Genomic DNA, 21,884 nt, shown 5'->3' on the forward strand with positions numbered 1-21,884 from the left:
TTAAAATAAAAATGACTTTGTTTACCTCCAAACAGTGTAGCAGCTGAGTGGATAACAAGTCTTGTGTCTTTTTTGGCTAGCATTCAGAATAACTGCTGAGTGGACATTCTGTAATATTTTTTGTTTCTTTCTTTCTTCCAATGACCTACATTCTTCCCATCCCATGGATCAGGAGAAGCTGCACTTGTGAGTGCAGCCCTGTGACTATGAGATTTTACATGCAGTCACCTTCCTGAAACTATCCAATTGTGATCACTGAGCTTTTTTCCTTTCTCATGTCATTTGTTCACACGCCAGTGAGACTTATCTGATGCATTGTGGGTAGCCATATCTATGGAAATAAAAATAACTCTTTGGAGAATCTTAGGGGTGCTTTTTTATTTATTTTATTTATTTAATTGATTAATTAATTAATTATTTTGTGTGAGAGTTGTGTTTTCCAGTTCCTGCTCAGGATGGAAACATTAAAAGAACTAGTAGGCAACTGGGGCCAACAAAAGACATAGTCTTAAATCCAATCCAATAAATCCAAACTATTCTGTTCTCCACGGGCCCGGGCACATGCTTATGAGACAGAGTTTAAGGCTGATTTACGATTGATATTTGCAGATTCTGTTGCTTCTTCTGTTTGTGTGAAACCTGACTATTAGGTTTCTGTGTTTGTATGAATATATACTCTCAATAGCAGGAGGTGGCAGTAATGTGGACTATTCCTATAAACCAGATTTGAACTCAGAGGCTTCACCTGTAGTATTTGCTGTAAGCTTCAGATACCAGATACTTTTACCTGAAAGGTAAGTTTGTAATAGGTATTATTAATATAATATATAAATCCTGATACCATGAAATCTCATGAGAGAAAGATTGAAATTAGCACTATTATCACATTGGATACGTACATGCACGTTTTTATACAATGAGAGTAAAACTAAATGAAAGGTATGTCCAAGTGTCTTTTTTCACACTGCGTAAACTGTGGGTGATCATCAGTCACTGACACTCACCACAGTCAGCTTGATGTGTCTGGCCTAAAGACGTGATGAGTTAGTTTGAGGAATGATCCTCACTGAAAGAATAGGTCAATAGTCAGTAATATTTACAAAATGTCTGTGTAAATGTAGCTCATTAAGCATTAACTGGTTGTTAGAAAGGGACAGGGACATCCTGTATGTCCAACAATTCCTCTCTCCTGAAAAATGCACTTTCTCTAGATGTGAATTGTAGGGACTCTCATATTGATATTGTTTTTTTTTATATATGCATGAGTCACAAAAGTTCCTTGGGGAGGCGGGTCAAGAAACTGTCAATCACGGCTACAGAAGCGATCTGTGCTGCTGGCGGTTTTGTGTTCCAAAAAGAAGAAGAAGAAGACACGATTGTGACCCATTCCTGTGTGTTTCGAGGAGGAGAGAATAGACTTGTCTCCTGCAAAGAGAACTTGAGATAATGTTTCAACAGTTTTAACATGTCAATCATTTTCTCAGTTTCGTTTTTCCACCTGAAAACTGCTGCAGCAGCCTCCCTCAATCTTCTCTGTGTTACATCTACGCGCCAGACAGTGCTCTGTCCTCCTATTGGTCTCCGTCAAGGAACATGCCGTAGGATATGTCAGACCAGGCGAAACGACCCAGAAAATTCTAACATGCTAGATTTTTCATTGTGGTGTCATGGGTCGTCCAAGACGCCACATCGCTGATCTTCGATTATGTTACACTACACGACCGTAACTCGCCCCCGACACTCAAATTTGGTTCAGACACTGGAAATTGGTTGGATGCGACAAAATCAGGCTAAATTTGTGTAGTCTGATCCTGGCATGAAGGTCTCTTAAGATTTTGTTAAGATCTTTTGTATGTATCTGCAAATGCCAATATGTAAACCTTCATAGAGTTAACCTTAAAACATTAACATTTATATTTTCTTTCTTAAAATGCAGTGAAAACAAGAATCTGCTATTTTTCTCATTTCTCATATAATTCAGTTAAAAAAAAGAAAAGCCCAATATGTCTTTCCTGACCAACTAGGATTATATAAATGTATACAGAAGTTGGATTTGACTTTGAATTTAAATTGAGACTAGATCAGTTTAGTTAACTTTACAAAGAAGCATTTATTTGTAGTGGCTTAATTTAGTAAAATTAATAAAATCCAGATATTTTAACATAGTATTCTCACCTAAACATTTAGCTCTTCCAGCAAATAATCACTGCTGCAAAACAGGTGTAAAATATCTGCAAAACCTAAACATTTATTTATTTATTTATTAAACACAGCTGATTTCAATATTGATTTGATTCTAAATCATTATTCATCACACCCATCACACACAACATATGCTATGCCCATTACATGTAGTCCACGGTGTCCTTAACTTACAACTTAAAACTCAAAAGAGCTGCACCAAGAGAAATGAGTAACACTTGGATGGGAAGCTTGCACAACATTCTTCTTGAACCTGAAAAAACAGGTTCTTTTTGTTATTTTGAATAAAGGACCTCTTCAGGGAGTTTAAAGTGATAAAGTGATTCATGTGAAAGGGGCAAGAACAGAACTTGCTTGATTACATGATTCTTTAGATACTTCACTCGGGTTAACAAGTAATTCCTGCTTAAGTCATTTTCTAAATAGAAATAGGTACCAGCAGGCTTCTTGTGTGCAAGCTGTGATATCAAGAAGAGTGTGGTGCAGTGATTATTGGCCAGGTGTGTGCTGGTTTGAACCCAGCTCACTTAGATTTCAGGAATTTAGACATGCCAGCATTCAAACTGTGTCTTATGAATTGAAGATCGATTGAATGTGTGTGTGTGTGTAAAATACAGGGTCTCACTGCAGTTTACAGATGTTTGCATATCTCTCTCATCCTCAGTCGGCTCCAGTGGCGACTCATATTGCACTACACGTTTAATACATTCATTCCCTTCATCCATCCTTGTTATGAACTTATCAGTTTTTCAGTCATGTTTATTGTACTGTTCATTATATTTAATTCTGTATGACTCCTCTGCTGTTTTACCTTCCTCATATCCTCTCTCTGAGACGATCGTGGATCAGTTATTGATGATGAGATGATTAGTTTCTCTCAGACCGCTCAACTCTCTTGACAAAGAAATTTTTCCACATTTTTCTTCTTCCCCACCCCTGTCTCTGGGCGCTGCAGTGCTAGGTCTCAAATCTTCAGTGTCCGGATACTCTCTGTTGCTCGCTCTCTCTCTCTCTCTCTCTCTCTCTCTCTCTCTCTCTCCCTCTCTCACTCGCTCTCACTCTCACTCTCTCTCGCTCTGCTGAATCCTCAGTAGCGACTCTGTCTCTCTGCAGCTTCAGTCACCAGTTGAATGCAGCTTGCGACTGAATGATTGAGTGAGTGGATATGGTGTTTCGGGGTCTAGGGCTGGCTTGCTCACCCCGATGAGAGAAATCTCAGGGTGGGGGGGGGGGGGGAGCTTCTCTTGCCTCCTCCCTGTCCGTGTCTGGGGAGCTGCCTCGGTCCTCCACACCTGATTCTGTGGCCGGCTCTTTCAGCTCTGTGAGTACCTCAGGTTTTAGCAGAGTAAAACAGGAAGGGCGAGTTTGCTTTAGTGTTTACAGGTTGTTGGCTAGGAGCGTTTCTGAGTAAGAGTGCACAGCGCTCAGAATTCCTGATTGTTTGAGATGTTGACTGTGATTGTGCACAGTAGCTGAGTAATGGTTTGAATCACTGACTGTTAATTGTTTGTTTATGAATGTCTGTGATTAATTAGAAAAAATATATGCACAAATGTCATGTTCAAAACATTCTGCTTTTCTTTGCTTTTCATCTCTTATACTCTCTGTTTGTCCCTTTTTGTCCTTCATCTCTCATTAGTGAGCTGTTTCTGCATGACCTCTTCATGGAGATCACTTCAGCTCAATACAGCATTGTTTTAAATAGGACACATATGATTGTATATATATACATACATGCAAGTCTGCCACTGACCTGGTTCTTTTCATGTATAAAGTTCCTATGTCTAACTTGAACACAATGTCTATGAACAATGATGTCATTTTAGTGCTCTCTCATTTTTCCACTCTGATAAGTTTACTGATTTCTTGTTAGCCCTTGTTTATTATTACAAATTAGGGCATGTTGGTTTTGTGTGTTTGCTGTGTAACATTTTAAGGTCGTTTTATTACAACTGACATAACTAACATAACCTTTTTATGGAAATGTATCCCATCAAGTGTGTTGTCAGAAAGTCTAGTCTATTTACATTTGCCTGTCATATGACACATGACACTAATTAATATAAGCCTTTAAGTGTCTGCATAGATTCATATTAGTTTTCATGATAGACTTATGCAGGTGTCGTGTAGCATTAGCAAAGCTGCTCTTGTTCTATATCATTTGATAATTTGGAAGCCACACTCACGAAATTCACTTACAGAATTTCTAAACTTTAAGCAAGGATTTGAATATACAGTGGAACCTCTACTAACGAACGCCTATACTAACGAACCAGGCATTTGAATATTTTTTGCCTCCACCTACGAACGATGACTCTAAAAACGAACCCGAGCCTCCACCTGGAAATGGCCCCAATCAGCAAGTCTCCCAGCGCGCCCAGACTTAAGAGAGTAAGAGTAAGCTTTTAAGATTAGCAAACTGTAGCTTTAACAATTTAGCATTAGTGTAAATAGCAGACATCAAAATTCGTGCTAAGTTAAGCCGTATCTATGCCTGTGTTACTCCTCCAGCCAGTCGTCACGTCTCAACTTTTTTATTTCTTTTTTATTACTGTTACCACTGTATTTTTCTTTTTTTATTTTTGTAATGCTACATGTATTTTTTTTTTTACTAATTTGAGAGTGTTGTAAACATATATCAGTGCAAAAAAGGTGACTTTTGGGGTGCGGGCTGAAACGCATTAATTGCTTTTCCATTATTTTAAATGGGGAAAATTGACTCGAGAAACGAACTTTTCCACTTACGAACCGGGTCACGGGACGTGCTTAATGCTAAACACATACACAGACTCTCTCATTTCTCATTTCCCCCTCTTTCTTTTGCCCCTCTGTTTTTGTAGCTACCAGTTCCACTAAATTGGAAGATCTGAGCTATCTTGATGACCAGCGTAATACACCACTGCGCACCTCCATACGGATGCCCTGGCACAACACTGGAGGAAGGCTACCCCATGAAAAAGGTAATCATACAAATTATATTTAGTTATTTTTCATTATTTGCAGGTTGCTTGAAGTGGGGCACATGAACTGCAGATTTAACAACTATGTACATCTAATGATGGCAGCTTTTCTAAAATCTTGCATATCATATGAAGTCATATGAAGGTTCGCTTGAAGGAAATAAGACTTTTTGTTTTAAATGAATTTAAATTTAAAGTCCCTTGATCACATCACACAGTGTGCATGACGTTGTGTTTTCTTTATCAAGGAGTGAAATAGTGTTATTAACTAAAACTCATGCTGAAAGGTCTGAGCCTGCACATTAGCAGGTTATCCTCTGCATGCTTTCCAATGCTGTTGAACTGGAGCTGGAGTTTTCTTGGGGAAGCCCAAGGCATAAATAATGCAGATCTACATCACTGAGCACTCGCATACTTTTCAAAGTGGTCCACATTTCTCTCTCTCCCTCCCCGTCTCTTCCATGTAGAACAGCACAGGTTATGTAAACACAGGACACAGTAAATATCAGTGTTTTTTGCAACAGGCTGTGTTTGTTTTTAAGCTTTTTCCAGACCTCGTAAATGCTCTAATGGGGGTCTTTCCAAATAAACCTTAGCTCCTCACACCCCCATTTTAGTCGGTAGCAGCCTAGACGCAGTTTTTACAGAACACTAAGATGTCTTAGTGTGGCTGTGCATGAAGGAGACAGGGTTAGAGAATGATTCTTTTCAAAGGTTTTGATTTTCTTTGTGTTTTATTTGAAATGTGTTTCTGTCAGAGAAAGAAATCAGGGATTCTGAAGTGGTCCTGTTCAAGGGAAAGATGAATAGAGGCTCAGTGTTCAGAGTGGATGATAATATGCTCCCTTCTGCAGCCTCTTCCACTCAGAGCATCCCTGCCTTAGGCACACTGCACCTAACCTGCTCTTTCATCCTGAGAGCCCAAGACATAAGGAGAGAAAGAGGGAAAAGGCAAGGAGACAGAGAAAAGAAGGAAAAGGGAGAGGAAAGGTACCAAAAGAAAGGCTCAGAGAAATGGGTGGAGTAGTAGGGGTGGGGCAGATGTGAAAACCTTGAGGAAATAGTGAGGATAAAAGAGGTGACAGAGTTGAGGAAATGGTGAGGGAATAAGCAGAGTAAAAGGATGTGTGTTAGCAGCTGTTTACGAGTTCACACAAACGCTGATCTCATATTCTGAGCAGCTGAGCTGTCCTGCAGAGGAATATTTTCATTTCTTAGTTTCAGCATTTCAGGCGGAACCCCTATAGAGGCATGAAAGGAAAAGAGCCAGCAGAAGAATGTGAAATTCCTCTTAGATCTAGCTTTCAGGCTACAGAAAGCCCAGCCCTGGCGCAGGTCTCTGATTGATCAGTCTTTTGGAAGCATATTTTATCTGACAGCATTTGAGGTTTGTGTTTCTTGGCACTTGTTAACATAATATTTGACACTACCATTTTAGCTGCTTATAAGATTTGGCAAACAAAGCAGCCAGTATTTAATGGGATCAAAGCAGCAGAGATAAGGTTCTTCTAATAAGACTAGCAGTGCATGTGAAGCTAGATTTGTCACAGGTGTCGATGTTTGTCACTGCCATGTCAAAGCAAATATAAATAAATAAATAATACTATAGTTATAATATTATATCAACTATTTCTGACGAACACTTCATCTGGATTTTTTTCCAACGTAATAATAAATCACAATCTACCGTTCTTCATACATCAAAATATTTTGTTTATCTTTATATCTTTGTTTCTTTCTTCCTACTTTGTAATTCCAATTAATGGTATTTTCAGTGTTATTTTGCTGTGGTGTCATCTATTGTGTCTATGGTTATGCAAAATTCAGTTATATTTGCCTTACACTGAAAGCTGCAAGTTGGAAAATAACCTAATCCAAGCAGGTTTTGACCATTATCACCGTTTGTATGCTTTGGTTTATGTACTTTTCTTTCATACTATTGCTGAAAAAAGAGACCGGAGGTGAATGATCAATCTGGAAGGACTGCCAACCTGTAAAGTTTATGAACTTTTATGATTTTTCTGTGTGTTTTCCATGTATCTCTCTCTCAGCACGCTTCGCTCCATATAAGCCCACAGATATCATGCTAAAGCCTCTGCTGTTTGAGGTTCCTAGCATTACTACGGACTCTGTGTTTGTTGGTCGGGATTGGCTGTTTCAGCAGCTGGAGGATGACCTGACTGACAGCCAAACAGGCGAGAGCCGTGGGGTGACTGTTGTGGGCAACGTGGGCTTTGGCAAGACCGCCATCATCTCCCGATTGGTGGCCCTCAGTTGCCATGGAGGCCGCATGAGACAGATAGCATCCAATAGCCCTAATGCTTCCCCAAAAAGTAAGTAGAGCTCACATGATCACATAACAATGTGTTGTTGATTATTTTTTGTATTGTTGCAGTTGGTAAAGTCTGAAGTGCCTTACTGTTGTTTGAGCTTCATGGTGACAGTATTTAGCAGCCCACATGGCTTAATTCACACATGCTCTATTTTTCAAAGGTGTTTTCATGTGTGATTAGAAGGATATTTTGTAGTTGTTTTCTAATTGGTTTTCAGTATATTTTCTTTTCACTTCAGGGAAAGATTTTAGGTTTTTGCCAATTTGTGTCCCTTTTTTATAAAAACAATTTATTAGACGGTATAATACAAAGCTTATTTAAATGTTTTCCTTCAAAAAAAAAAAATATATATATATATATATTCAATATATATTCAATATTGAATATAATTCTTAATGTATTTTTTTTTACTTTCAATACCCAATTTTAAAATTTATGAGTAAATCAGTAAAAATAAGAAAACCAGTGCAGTAGGTGTGTCTAAGCGTTGACTGGTACTGGCATATATGTATTTATATGTATTATGATAGCTTGTTTACAGTGTTAATGTTATGTTATTATTATTTTTGTTATTTGTGCAGGTGGAGAGCAGAGTACAGAGTTGCCTCTGAGTCAGCCACCCCAGCCTACCCCCCCACCCAGCGCTACCAACACATTGCAGTCTGACAGCTGCCCAAGCACACCTGAGCTCCGCCGCCACAGAGAGGAGGCCGTCAAACGTCTTGCCTCAAAGGTACAGTCTCTCAATGCAACACTGAGAGTTACTGATTGAGTGAAGATATTTACAATTATTTTATGCAGTATGTTTTGAAGATTTTGCATCATATGTTGCACATTATATTATTTGTGCATTATACATTAATGCCAGCATAGCTTTTCATTTCATTGTTTGTTTTCCTCCTCCTTTTCTTTCATAGACCATGGACTTTAATGAAACACAAACTAATAATCATAAATCACACATACAAATGGTTTCAGGAGCATCATTGCACATATTTTCTTACTATAGTTTGTTTAGGAATTCCATTGGGTGTGTTTAATAGCACACAGGATGCCACTTCAAATTCAGTATTAGATCATTTTAATTAAAGAATATTTAATTATGTTAATTTCCCAACATACATTACCTCACAACCTCTATATAAAATATACCTCTGTTTTGTTTTATGGCGATAGAAATAAATCTTTCATTATTAATAGCCCAGGCTCTATTTCTGTCTTCTTGTTTGTGTATTAAAGTAGTTGTAATATGAGCCATGCTGTTTCTTTGTACTCAGTAATTTGAGTGGCCATAATAAAGCATTCCAGGTGTGGCCTGCAGGTGAGACTAAGAGCTTGCAGCAGACAAGGACAGAATGACTAGCTCTGAACAAGCTTAGCTTTTCAGGCATGATTTGTCTGCTGTACAAAAAACTGTGCCAACTGAGATTTCTTTTATAACGGTTTCTCAAAGGGAATTTTTATAAACTCCTAAAATAAAGCTAGGGCCAAAATAATTTCTTTGGGGCACTGCAATATAAATGAGGATGTTTCAGCAATTTAAAAAAAAAAAAAAATTAATATGACACATGCAAGTCTAAGTCTACGTTTACACGGCAGGTAAAAGTGGCATTTTAAAATCAGATTTGGGCCACTTTCATATGTGGTATTAAAATCCGATCCATATGCGATCTGTGACAATGCGACTCTGTCTGAACAGCTAGATCAGGATTCATGTGACTTTTACCTCACTCCGGCCTTTGAGAATGATACCCGGACTATGTTCCAAAGCTTTTTTTTTTTTTTTTAGTCTGAGGTGTTGAGGACATGGAAATGGCCTGTCAAAACATTTTCATTTCCAACTCGTGTTAATGTTTTGAAGTATGAAGTAACATGAATGTGGATCATGGAAATATTAACCTCATTATTTCAGCGCTGCTCTTCTTTTGCAGAACTCATGGTTGTGAGAGACATGAGAAATTTGCACTTAGAGTTAAAGAAACTTTTGGAATAAAGAAAAGGTTCGTTTTGTGATGCAGCGCTACAGTAAAACACCAGTCGGGTTCTATTCCTTCATTTAAAAAAAAGAAAGTGCTTTATAAGAAACAATGACATTTCCTTCTGGTCATAATCTGAATCACTGTCCTTTTGTGCATACGGGTCAGTTTAGGAGTGTGATCTGTTCAGACTGATGTCAGATATATGTCACATTATATACACAGTGTAAACAGTAGAACAAAACAAAGAAATCAGATTAGGGCCACTTTTACCTGCTGTGTGAACATTGCTTAAATAACGTTTTTTAGACATGGAATAAAAGGCCTTGCTATAAAAGTGTGACTGATGAATGGTATGACAGGATAATGATATTCATATTATTTTATTACACAAAATCGCAAACCTCTGTCTAGTCGTTTAGTTTGACCCTGCTGGAATTCTTAGGCTGCAGTAAGATTACAGTCTGTTTTTATGTAATTTCTTTAAAAATTTTAAGGTCTTTGCGTGTTCAATCTGCTTCTTTGTCTTTTCTTAAAGCTAGCTTTATATGTTTGTGTATGTGCATGCATTACACATACATTGAGGCAATTACTGTGTGGTTCAGACTTTTGAGCTTTGACAGAACTTGGAAGGAGGACAGCGTATGTGCTGTCACTTTCTCAGAACTTTGAAGTCCAAACAGACTGAAATTAAAATGGTCTAGGTCCAACCTTAAAAAAAAAAAAAAAACACTACAGATTATCTTTCTTCTCTTTGTTTTTCTTCTTTTGTTCTAGCTGTCTCCATGCCATTCAACTTAGATTTTTCCTGAAACAGTACAGATTATTTTAACAAGGAATTATTAGAATATTTAATAGAACAAAGAACTTAGTAACAAGAACTAGTAGCACATTTTTGCTATATATTTAGCTTTTATCAGAATGAACGGTTTGATAGGATTTACGTAAAGGTGAGCCTTACACATGATTGCACCATTCAGAGAATTGCATTAGTGCACACACACACACACACACACATGTGCTCTGCCTGAAGCTTTGAAAAGCTGCCTGATGCTTTGAAAGAGCCAGTGTCTGATCAGGAGAGTCATGCCTCATCTCTTTGCTCTTGCTCTCTCCTGAGCCAACCATTCATGCTCAGTAATTAAAGCCTGAAAAGACACACATTCACATCCATCAGCAGTTCTCCTGCCTTTGTGCTTTATTTCAACCCACCCCCCCTTTTTTTTTTTTTTTTGTCTGTAAGCATTACGTGTGGGCACATTGGTGTGTGTTTTCCATTTGTCTCTCCATGGGTTTAGGGGTGTGTGGTGATTTTCTTCTCTGGGTCATTTAAGGTACCGTTGCTGTCAGTGTACGACCTGGAATAATTAGTTTGTTTTTGTTTTTGTTTTTTGTTTTAGAACTTTACTTGAAAATGCTGCCCTCTTTGTTGTCTGTGGAATGAATATTCAAAACTTAAATGGTCCAAAATTGCTTGGAACCAAATGTTTACATTAGCTTAAATAGAGAAAGATAAAGATAAAGATATTACAAAGATAACTGTGATGTATTGATTATCACTGCTGCTTGTTCTGTGTTGAAATGAGCATATGTTTAAGCTACTAAAGGTAGAAATAATCATGATATTTCGATTGACTGTTTTGGAATTGACACTGTTTGGTTTGCTAAAAACTGACATTGCATGAAACATGAAAACATTTTTTTTAATTCACACATTTAATCTAGTCCTCAGTAACTTATTAAAAGTAAAGAGAAGTGAGACAAAGCTGGAGAAATTAATTCTGTTGTAGAATCTGCATTCCCAGAAAATTGCTGGTAATTGTTAAAAGATCAAAAAAATGCGTGTGTGTGCAGTGCATGGCTGCCATACAAGTGCTGCTGACGTGAGAGATGTTAGAGAACTTCAGTCCCGTGACTCATACACGCAGTTATAGACTAAACTGCCACCTGTCACTCACTATAAGTAAATGATGTATAAACTGAATCTCCTAGGGGACCTCCTGTTGCTTATATGTTTCTGTGGCAACAGGCAGGGAAGGTGGTCATTGGGACTAAGGTAGAGAACTGTACCCAGAACAGCCATTATGACTCAGAAGAACGTGAGAAATGAGTGTGTGCTCAAAGCTGCACATAGACACACAGGGCCTTGTTTACACATTAAGTGTTGAATAAATCTGTAATTGATGAGCTAAACAGCTTATTGTTTACCTTTTGTTCCTTAGTGCATGAGTAATCCTCGAATGATAAAAGTGATGAGGCTGTCTGTAGTTCTCGCAAGGAATTAGAAGTGAATGGGTGGTACCTGTTTTCAGGGTTTGTGGAAAGTGCTTATATTTGTTGATTTAATTAACATATTCCTCATGGTTTAAAGCAGAGTTTTACTCTGGTGGTTCAACAGCTTCTGCTTCACCACCTGTCAGTTCCATTTCATTTATTATCTCCAGTCTCCGCAGGCTGAACTCACATATGGTGCGCTTCAGTACGATAACAGAAATCTGTTGACAAAAAGGTGTGTCTTGGGGCATGTCTGGACAAGAAACACGTTGACTGAATTTCTGACTGACTGTGGTTGATGGACAGTTATATCACTGGCGGACTGGTCCAGGCTCATGCACATCACCTCCATAATCAATGCTATATTTAGTCCTGTATTCTTTATGTTTGATTTATGGGGCAGATCAAGATGAAGATCACATTGTCTGGTCAGATGGATGTCTGTTTGACCCAGCTGGGGCTTCAGAACTTCCTGTCCATTGTACACAACGCTAGAGCCAAAATTATTCCAGTAAAGCTGAAATTGGTTGAGTCTGGCAGCAGAAACAGAGCTTAACCAAGCTTTACTGAGCCACCTGCTCCTCCATCTCTGATACAGAACTTTCCCTCACTTAAAAAAAGGAAATAAATAAAAATAACTTCCCGTTCGCATGTTCATGTTAGATGTGTTAAAACTGTATCCCTGCATTAGCTTTTTATTTTAAAAGCTGCATCCAATGCTTACGGGGCATTTTACATAACCTTTTTTAAACATAAATTATAATGTTGTCTTTTGTCTTAGTGCCTTTGTCTTTAGTTGGTTCTGGTGAATCATGCACAGAAGAAATAAGACACACTAAAATCTCCTTATGCATTCTTGACACATTGTCTTTCACGGGGTATAATTTGTGCTTTTCTCTTTTGGTTATTGACATGCTTTGATGGTAGCATGGTGTGTCTGTTGCTGCATTGCAGGTGACGTTTGATCCAGTCTTTATTGTGCATTCCTTGGAGAATTTGACTTCACTAAGTTCGGTTTCTAGTTACATATTTGAGTGTCTGATGCCATGCACAAATCAATTTTAGCCCTTATGTAATGTATGTTTACACATGCTTAGAAATATATGAATCTTCAGAAGTTAACTTTACCCATCCTTATTGGACCGGTCAATCACAAGGGTTTGTCAAAACCCAAAGGCATCGTATTGTCTGAGACTTCAGCGGACGTTCACTTTTGTTGTGACGCACAGTGGCAGACCCCAAGCATCTAAAGGACCAGTGTGAAACACTACCTATAAATCAAGTTTTAGACATCACATGAGGCAGTCTTTCTCTTTAGTGAAAATGGAAGTTTCTTTTACCTGAAGGAGGCTAAGATGGATGATACCTACTCCTCTATAATGAGGCAGGGAGAGGTTGGAGGAGTTCCCCCTTGAGGTGAAGATTGAGCCATTCCTATTAACTCAAATTGTCCAAATGGGAAATACCAACATTGAAAAAGGCTTTCACCAAGAAATCAGACCAAATTATGAATTGTTCTCAAAAGGCCTGTACCTTTAGGCATACTGCTAGAAATGCTTACGCTGAAGTCTTTTTTTCTCTTTGGCTTCAGAGGGGTTTGCCAATTATATTATCTATTTATATAAATACATTTTAATTCTTAAGAAAATAAAGAGGTTCTGGATACTTCTTTCTAGTTAGAAAGGCTCTTATTTTGGCATTTCCCCGTATTGTATTAATAGGCCAGTCTAATATTACTTATTAATATTTAAATCTGAAATGTTACCACTGCTCTGCCACTTGAAATATCTCTGTGCCCTTAAATGCTATTGGTTTCCAGAGGGCAAACAGGAAGCTCTATGCATTTCTTTAAATTTTTTATTCATCTCCTCTTCTTTTCATTCTCCTTTTTTCTTCTTTTTTTTTCTTCCAGACCCACCACGACCCTGAACTTGATAAGCGCTTACAGATAATGAATGAATGAATGAATCTTTGCATTTGCTGTTTATGTTTTATATAAAACAAAACCTTTGATAACATTGAATTGCAAATTTTGAGATACAGCTCCTGTTGTAAGTTCACTCACAAATAGTTGTTTTTAAGAGGAAGAAGGGTGGAGTCTATGTGGTAGAGGCACAAATGTTCAAAAATTCAATTATTCTGAGACTAGTAACTTTACACAAATAAGTTGCTTTGTGTTCATAATAAATTGATGAATTTCTTAGAATGAATTAAAGGAAAGTAAATAAAACATGAAAACATTTTAAAAAAAGCATGTCATTTTATTGAATGCATGGACAATGTTAATATGCCTTTATATACAATAATGTATATCATATATTGTGCATATATATTCATGTGATAAATTTAAATTTGAAGCTCTTTACTAAGGATGATGTTGTTATTATCAGCCTTTCAAGATCATTAAGCAACTGCATCATGTACCATAAAAATGACAGGATACAGAAGAAAGTTTCCAGTATACCAGTGATGACTGCTTATTGGCAGATAGCTGATTCACTGTCGGCCCAACTGCCTGAATTTTTCTCCTTTATTTTTACTTGGCTGTGGTATTTTTGGCTGTGCATTTTTGAAAAACATTATAAACAAAATTAAATATTTTAATTAATACTGTGAACATATTGTGTCATTATATTTTTTGAGGTATCACTCACTCTTGCATGGACAGTCAAATGCTGACAACTAATCAAATAATATAGCATCCCTCTGTCTTTTTTTCTCTTCTCTAGGTGGTTGCATATCATTACTGCCAGGCTGATAACACATACACATGTCTGGTTCCTGAGTTTGTACACAGTGTCGCCGCCCTGCTGTGCAGATCACACCAGCTCACTGCTTATAGGGAGCTCCTCCTGAAAGAACCACATCTACAGAGCATGCTCAGTCTGCGCTCCTGTGTCCAGGACCCAATGGCTGCCTTCCGCAGGGGAGTGTTGGAGCCTCTCATCAATTTGCGCAAAGGTACTTATCTATTAATCTAAAGGCCATCTTCACACTGTTGTGCAGTGTTTTTTTTTTTTCTTTCAAAGCAACATTTAAGCAAAGTTTATTTAAAATACCAACACTTTGGTCTATTTCTGCATGATGTCCTTCAAAGTGATGTGAAATTCAGTTTGAAGCTGAATTAAGGGATCTTTAATTTGATGACCCCTTACAATCACTGCTTATTTTGAGCCAGATCCTGAAGGAACTAGGTCCAGAACTTCTCATATTTGGAAAGCATGCATTTTATCCCCTGCTCCACACCCACCCCTCTCTTGCTAAGACCCCCCCCCCTCCTCCCAACCCCTTTTAGGAACCGCTGCTCTAAGATTATGCTGTTGTTTTCAAACTTTAATATTTGAGAGTGAAATTTTTATAATAATTCACTGAACTCTGTAGTCAGTGAGCTACAGTGTGTTTAGTCACTTTGGGATGACGTTCGCACCTGAAGCTTATGGACTTCAGTATGTTAATATGAATTTTGATACTATACTAAGCTCTGTTTTGTCTCACGTTTTAAAACAACAACTACAATGATTAGTTATTTTACCTACATGTTACTGAAGGGAAAGTTTTGTACATCAACATAATAAAACTGTTTAAGGGTCTTACAGTGTTACTTTTTGAAGCAGAGCTCTGTCCTCAGTATGAAGAATAATGGAGGGCATTAAAGCAACCATAGTCCTTTCTGAGCAATTGTTCTGAGATGTGTTTTTCTACCTGAACTGAGAGCTGTCTGGGCAAACTAATCTGTCCATACAGACCTATGGCAACACTATTATTTACTTTATAGCAGCAGTTCTATGTCATCCATTTTATGCTTCTGATTGGATTTATTATGAAGGGAAAAAGAAGGCACCGCTGACCCTGTGAGAACTGAGATATTTGTTAGATTTTTTTTTTTAAAGCAAAAAGCGGTGAACTCATTTCAGGGTCACTCTGGTTTGTTGAGCAAGGGGGTCCAATCTTTACTCTCAGCTGTGCACTTAATCAATACTATATTGTGGGAGGTAGAGTGTGAGACATGGATAAACAAACCTGCTGTTATTATGATGGAGATGGAAAAGACAGAATCAATATGGTGGCAGTGAACAAGGCTGCTAGTAACAGAAGCCAGTGTATTGTAGCAACATCAGTCCATATGCCCTACTTTAGTGTTTTTTGCCATGGCATTGAAACTATTCATTTGCTATGTTATGGCTGATATAAGAGATATTTTTCTGGACTGTATCATGCAATATAGACCAAAACCAAAGATGGTACCACAAAGAAAAGACACACACACACACACACACACACCTATGCACCCTGGCCTTGATCTGTCCATCAGTGAATAAATATTTTCCCTCCTTGAGTTAATCTAGTCTGACTGCTTGATCGGGGGAAAGTCTTCAGATCTTCACTGGCTTTGTAATTAATTTTTAAAGGGTTTCTGAATCACTCTGCATGAGCAGAAGGCAGGATTGAGCTGTACCTCTTTTACTCTTTCATTCAGTTGAATCTATTACAGTGGTGTTTTTTATATTTAGTTCTGTTCTGGATCTAAACCAGCGTTCTGTCATGTGAGCAATAGTCCCCATGGGGCCAAATAAGGAGTGTAGAGTCAGCACTAACACAACTTTACAGCTTAAAACCCAGGTCTTTAGATTCAGTTAAATATAGTAAAATACACAGAATTTTTTTTTTTTTTAAATGTGATAACCTTTGAAAAATTTGATTTACCCCATCTGCTTTAAGTTTGCATTCTACAGGAGCATACATAGCGCAATTTTCTGATGAGCTGATCAGGGGTTGTTAAATGTACGTGTCTGGTTGGATCATACTGCAACTTTTGATGCAGTATGCTATAGCCTACTACTATCTCAGCTTGGTAATTTTGAATAACTGGAGCTGCACTTGCTTTTTTCCTGTTTTGGCAGGCAGCAGTTTGTCTCAAGTGAAGTATATAGATCTGATTTGTGTGCTATGCCATATGGTGTCCCTCAGGGCTCAATACTTGGCCCATTGCTTATACTATATATATATATATATATATATATATATATATATATATATATATATATATATATAATGTAAAACTTCCTGAGCCTGATTAGTAACAACTCTGAAGCCATACTAATTGCCTCTTTAGTTACAATTAAGACAATACATAACATTGTTTTTTCCTTCCAAGATTATATTGTCTCCTAATTAGATATCTAGCATTCATTTTTGGCTTCACGCTGTCTTTTGAATCTCATATCAAAACACTTTTTCATTCAAAGAACATTCTTGAGATCTGCCCTTATATTACCTTTGCTGCTGCTGAGACCATTATCCATGCTTTTATAACATCTAAATTGACTGCTGCAATGCTGTGCTACCAGGACTCCCTGCTCAGGTTTTTGTACATGCTTCAGTATGTGCAACATTCCGCTCCAAGACCTCTGAACCATTCTAGATCTTGGGAGCACATTAGTCCAGTTTGAACCAGTTACACTACCTTCCAGTACAGTCTCATGTACAATACAAATTGCTTGTGATGGTTGTTAAATCTCTGCATGTTCTCACCCCCTTTTACTTAGGTAGTCTGCTTTAGTCATACTCTCCATCACGCATTCTATGCTGCTCTGACTACACATTTGATTAAAGTCCCTCCCTCTAAGCTGTGTACATTTTGTGATAGGGCATTCAGAGTTTCTGGCCTGAAGCCATAGCATAGTCTCCTTTTAGAGTTGTGTGCTTGTGTATATGTGGTTATGTTCATCGCTAGCCCTAAATTCCCTCTTTTCTAGCTGGCTTGTGTGTGAGCCAGAACTAAGATTTTTCATTTTGTGTGTTATGCTTGCATGCCTGTATTTGTTATTTATATTTTAATCCTTTAACCCCAATTGTACAGTGTCCCTGGGTGTATTGAATGGTGCTTATATTATTATTATTATTATTATTATTATTTAGAACCTTAGCAAACATTTTCACTTTTGTAATGCTGGCACTTATGTTACTGCACAGTCTGGAGCATCCCTCCTAATGGTTTAAAAAAATTCTTATTCTGTAACCTAATAGATATTTGTGCAGAAACAACAAAGCATTTCGCCTGTAACATCGCATCAACAGTATATCATTTTGAAAATCACATTTGTTTGAAATGCTAATTTTTCTTTCTGTCTCTATGATTGCAATCAGAGAGAAAGATACCAGAAGAGGATTACATCATTTTGATTGATGGGCTGAACGAGGCGGAGTTTCACAAGCCAGACTATGGTGACACCATTGCGTCCTTCATTACCAAGATTATTTCTAAATTTCCCGTCTGGCTCAAACTCATTATCACAGTACGGTTCAGCTTACAGGTGAGCAACATTTGTGTACATCTTTCATCCGTAGTTTGATCATCCTTTGCCCACGGTATAAATAATTTACACAAATCTTGATTTGCTTGATATGATCAATATGGTTCAGCTGTCTTATGAACAAGAATTAGAGCATCTTTAGAGGACACATTTATAATCCCTAAGTCTAAAAAGAAAAGGTTAGTGAGAATATGTGAAACGCAAATGAAAACAAATCTATTTAGAGGTATTTAAATCAATTTAAGGACTTTTCAATATGTCAGGCTCCCTGTTACTAAATACTAATTGTTGCACTATTAATGCTCAAGATTATGTCAAGCATAATGACATTAAATTTGAATATACAGTGGAACCTCTACTAACGAACTTTCCAAGATACGAACCGGGCATTTGAATATTTTTTGCCTCCACCAACGAATCACAACTCTAGAAACGAACCCGAGCCTCCGCCGAGCCGGCGTCTGGAAATGGCCACTGACCCCAATAGGCGAGTCTCCCAGTGCGCCCAGACTTGAGTGAGCTTTTAAGATTAGCACATTGTAGCTTTAGCAATTTAGCATTAGTGTAAATAGCAGACATCGAAATTCGTGCTAAGTTAAGCCATATCTACGATTCGTCTCCCCACATTCACCCGTCTACTCTCCATTATTCCACCCACCCCCCACCTCCCGTCATACAGCCAGTGCCTGTGTTACTCCTCCAGCCAGTCGTCACGTCTTCGATATGTAACCACTTAAAACTATTACTGTTAACACTTTATTTCTCTTTTATTTTTAGTAATGCTACATGTATTTTTTTACTAATTTGAGAGTGTTGTAAACATATATCAGTGCAAAAGGGTGACTTTCGGGGTGCGGGCTAGAACGCATTAATTGCTTTTCCATTATTTTAAATGGGGAAAATTGACTCGAGAAACGAACTTTTCCACTTACGAACCGGGTCACGGAACGGATCAAGTTCGTAGGTAGAGGTTCCACTGTAACTGAGGAACAAGTATTCAACTGTTTTTGTTGTATGGATCTGTGCACACATTCTTTCCACTCCATGCTCTTTCATAATTAACAACTGCCCAATAATTACCATATTCAATTTAGGTTCTACACCACCCTTCCCCTTGTCATGCAATATATGTTCTATTGTTTGTGTCAAGTGAATTTTGCAAATACGAGAAGTTCTATATTTTATATTTTATAACTGAAACATGCAACATGCTGTTTTTGTTTTACTTTTAAAAAATTGCAGAAATGCAAAAAAAACATGAATGGTGAAAAACACATGAAGATGAGTTTGGATTGACTGTGTTATGATAAGGGCTCTGCTACAGCTCTGTAAACAGTACAGGGAAACAGACTTTGAAGCAGTCTATGGCTTTTTAAGGAAGTGTCCTTCACTAAGTGGTAGAGGAACATGTGAAACTCCTTTTCAAAACCCCTTCTACATCTGAGACTTTGTAGAATTTCATTGTATATACACCACTCTGGTACAGTTAAGAGTGTACTTCATAAAAGAATGCTTCCTATATCACTGCAGGGTATTTCACATCTACATATTTCAGCCCATTAAAGAAGATAAGCTGAATATGATGCCTTACAACTGGGACTGTTTTGCAAATACCTCTGATGAAAAAACAAAAATAGGATTATTCTTACCATTTACATGTAAATATAGTGTACATTGTAAATGTTAAGAACAGGGTTATTTCAGTATCTAATTCATAGTTGATCTGAACATCTCCCCGATTTTGGGGATCTCTGCTTACCACATTGGCACAAATTGCTTAATGCCACATTGTGTGAGAGATGAAGAGATGAGAGGATGGTTGGAAGATGAAATAAAGATGTGTAGGTGGATGTGTGTTTAATCCTGTGATTAAACTGTGATCCCAGTTATATCAGGAATGGGAACAAGTGTCCTAATATGATGTGCTCTTGTTTTCAAGTTTATTCTAATACCTTCTGTTGATGAGTGCTCTGTAAATAAATGAAGCCACTCATGAGAAAAAAAATTGGGTACATTTTTAAAGTTTAAAAGAGGCATTTCTTTCTTCCAATGTTGTGAATGACCAATTTGATCCACAGCATGGGTTTATTGATCTGTGTTTGAGGCATATATAATGAATCTATTAGATGTAGGCCTAATGTCTAACAAGTACATAGACAGAATTTGAATGAATAGGAAATGCACTGCTAAAACACATAGACATAAGATATATAGCATGACCTTGTAGCATACCATATATTCTGCATGATTATATACACTATTTCACAGTTATGGGGAGCTTTTTTTAATCATTATCAGAGTAAATGTTGGTGAATAAAATTCTTGATGTTTTCAGTGTTATTTACTGAGGTTGTTTTTCGAACATAATGATACTGTTGTTTTATCTATAGGCAAGGAAAGAGTAGGACTATGGGAAACTGATTTGTTTAACGTGTTAGTGTGTGTTTGGGAACATATGCATGTGTGTGTGTGTCTGTTGTCATTCTGCCCTTTGAGGTAAGTGTATGTGTATTCTGAAAACACTCTTGTAAAGTGTCAGTGCCCTTGTCAGCAGTCCTGGAGGATTTCACTGCTCTACAAAGTGGAAAGTAGTCTTGGTGAAAATGAATGTTTGTTCAAGTGTGAAAGCATGTGTGGAGGCAGAATGTGTGTTTGTCTGTTTCTATAGGTCTGTACAGATGGTAATATGTGAGTGTCCCTGTTGCCCATAGCTCGCACTGTCTGTCACTTCTTAAGCCTTTGTTTTCAGATCAGAGGTGTGTGTGTGTGTGTGTGTGTGTGTGTGTGTGTGTGTGTGTGTGTGTGGTGTTCTGATGATATTCTGTGTGTAACGGTGGTATGCAGTGTAGCCATGCAGCTCACTGACCTTCTGCAGATAAATCACCCACAGGACATCAATACCATAGCACAGGAGAAGCAGAGAAAGCTTTCAACACTACCTGCCTTTTTCTGAGGGACTTAAAAAGCACATGTGAGAATTGGTACTCTTTATCTAATGGTTCAGTGTGATTGAACAAATCAATTGTTAATTGGAATAATGTGCAAAATAGTCAGCAATTTTTTGCTTGTTTGTTTCCTTAATAACTGTATATCCTAATATGCTGTCATACAATAATGATTCTTCCTATGGTCATTTATGAAACGGTTTACATAGACTATATAGCTAAAAATTCTATAGATTCAGTGAGCAGTGGTATTTTAGCATATAATAGATGGCACACTAACACTTGTTTATTCCTAAAGCAAATACCTATACCTTGAGTTTCGTCCTATGTTGTTCTAATATTTCTTCTTTAAAACCTACTAAGCTTTGAAAATGAGCAAATTATAACTGAACCTACTCACTTTTCACAGCTACACTGAGCATGTGTCCCAGACTCACTCACATCTTCACAACTCCTGTCCTGTCTGTGAGGAGTGTGGTGTGTTCTCCCTGTGTCCGCGTGGGTATCCTCTGGGTGACGGTCTGTGTGGGGTGTTCTCCCTGTGTCTGTGTGGGTTTCCTCCAGGTGACGGTCTGTGAGGAGTGTGGTGTGTTCTCCCTGTGTCTGCGTGGGTTTCCTCCGGGTGACTGTCTGTGAGGAGTGTGGTGTGTTCTCCCTGTGTCTGTGTGGGTTTCCTCTGGGTGACGTTCTGTGAGGAGTTTGGTGTGTTCTCCCTGTGTCCGGATGGGTTTCCAGTTTCCTCCCACGGTCCAAAAAAAACACACGTTGCCGATTCAAGTGTGTGTGTGTGTGTGTGTGTGTGTGTGTGTGTGTGTGTGTGTGTGTGTGTGTGTGTGTGTGTGTGGCCCTGTGAAGGACTGCCCCCTCCTCCAGGCTGTAT

At 38.0% G+C, this 21,884-nt stretch overlaps 1 protein-coding gene across 2 annotated transcripts in view; it reads left to right on the forward strand.

Moving 5' to 3' along the window:
- Positions 1-21,884, forward strand: part of tanc1b (tetratricopeptide repeat, ankyrin repeat and coiled-coil containing 1b) — a 128,387-nt gene that overhangs the window by 82,230 nt on the left and 24,273 nt on the right. For both annotated transcript variants that reach the window (XM_066686170.1, XM_066686171.1), the window contains exons 8-12: positions 5,043-5,162; positions 7,214-7,495; positions 8,077-8,228; positions 14,475-14,706; positions 17,893-18,059. In XM_066686170.1, coding sequence (XP_066542267.1) covers positions 5,043-5,162; positions 7,214-7,495; positions 8,077-8,228; positions 14,475-14,706; positions 17,893-18,059 — 953 coding nt within the window. The remainder of the gene's footprint in view (positions 1-5,042; positions 5,163-7,213; positions 7,496-8,076; positions 8,229-14,474; positions 14,707-17,892; positions 18,060-21,884) is intronic.

Source organism: Hoplias malabaricus, chromosome 12 (assembly GCF_029633855.1).
Source record: "Hoplias malabaricus isolate fHopMal1 chromosome 12, fHopMal1.hap1, whole genome shotgun sequence".
NCBI classification, from domain to species: domain Eukaryota; kingdom Metazoa; phylum Chordata; class Actinopteri; order Characiformes; family Erythrinidae; genus Hoplias; species Hoplias malabaricus.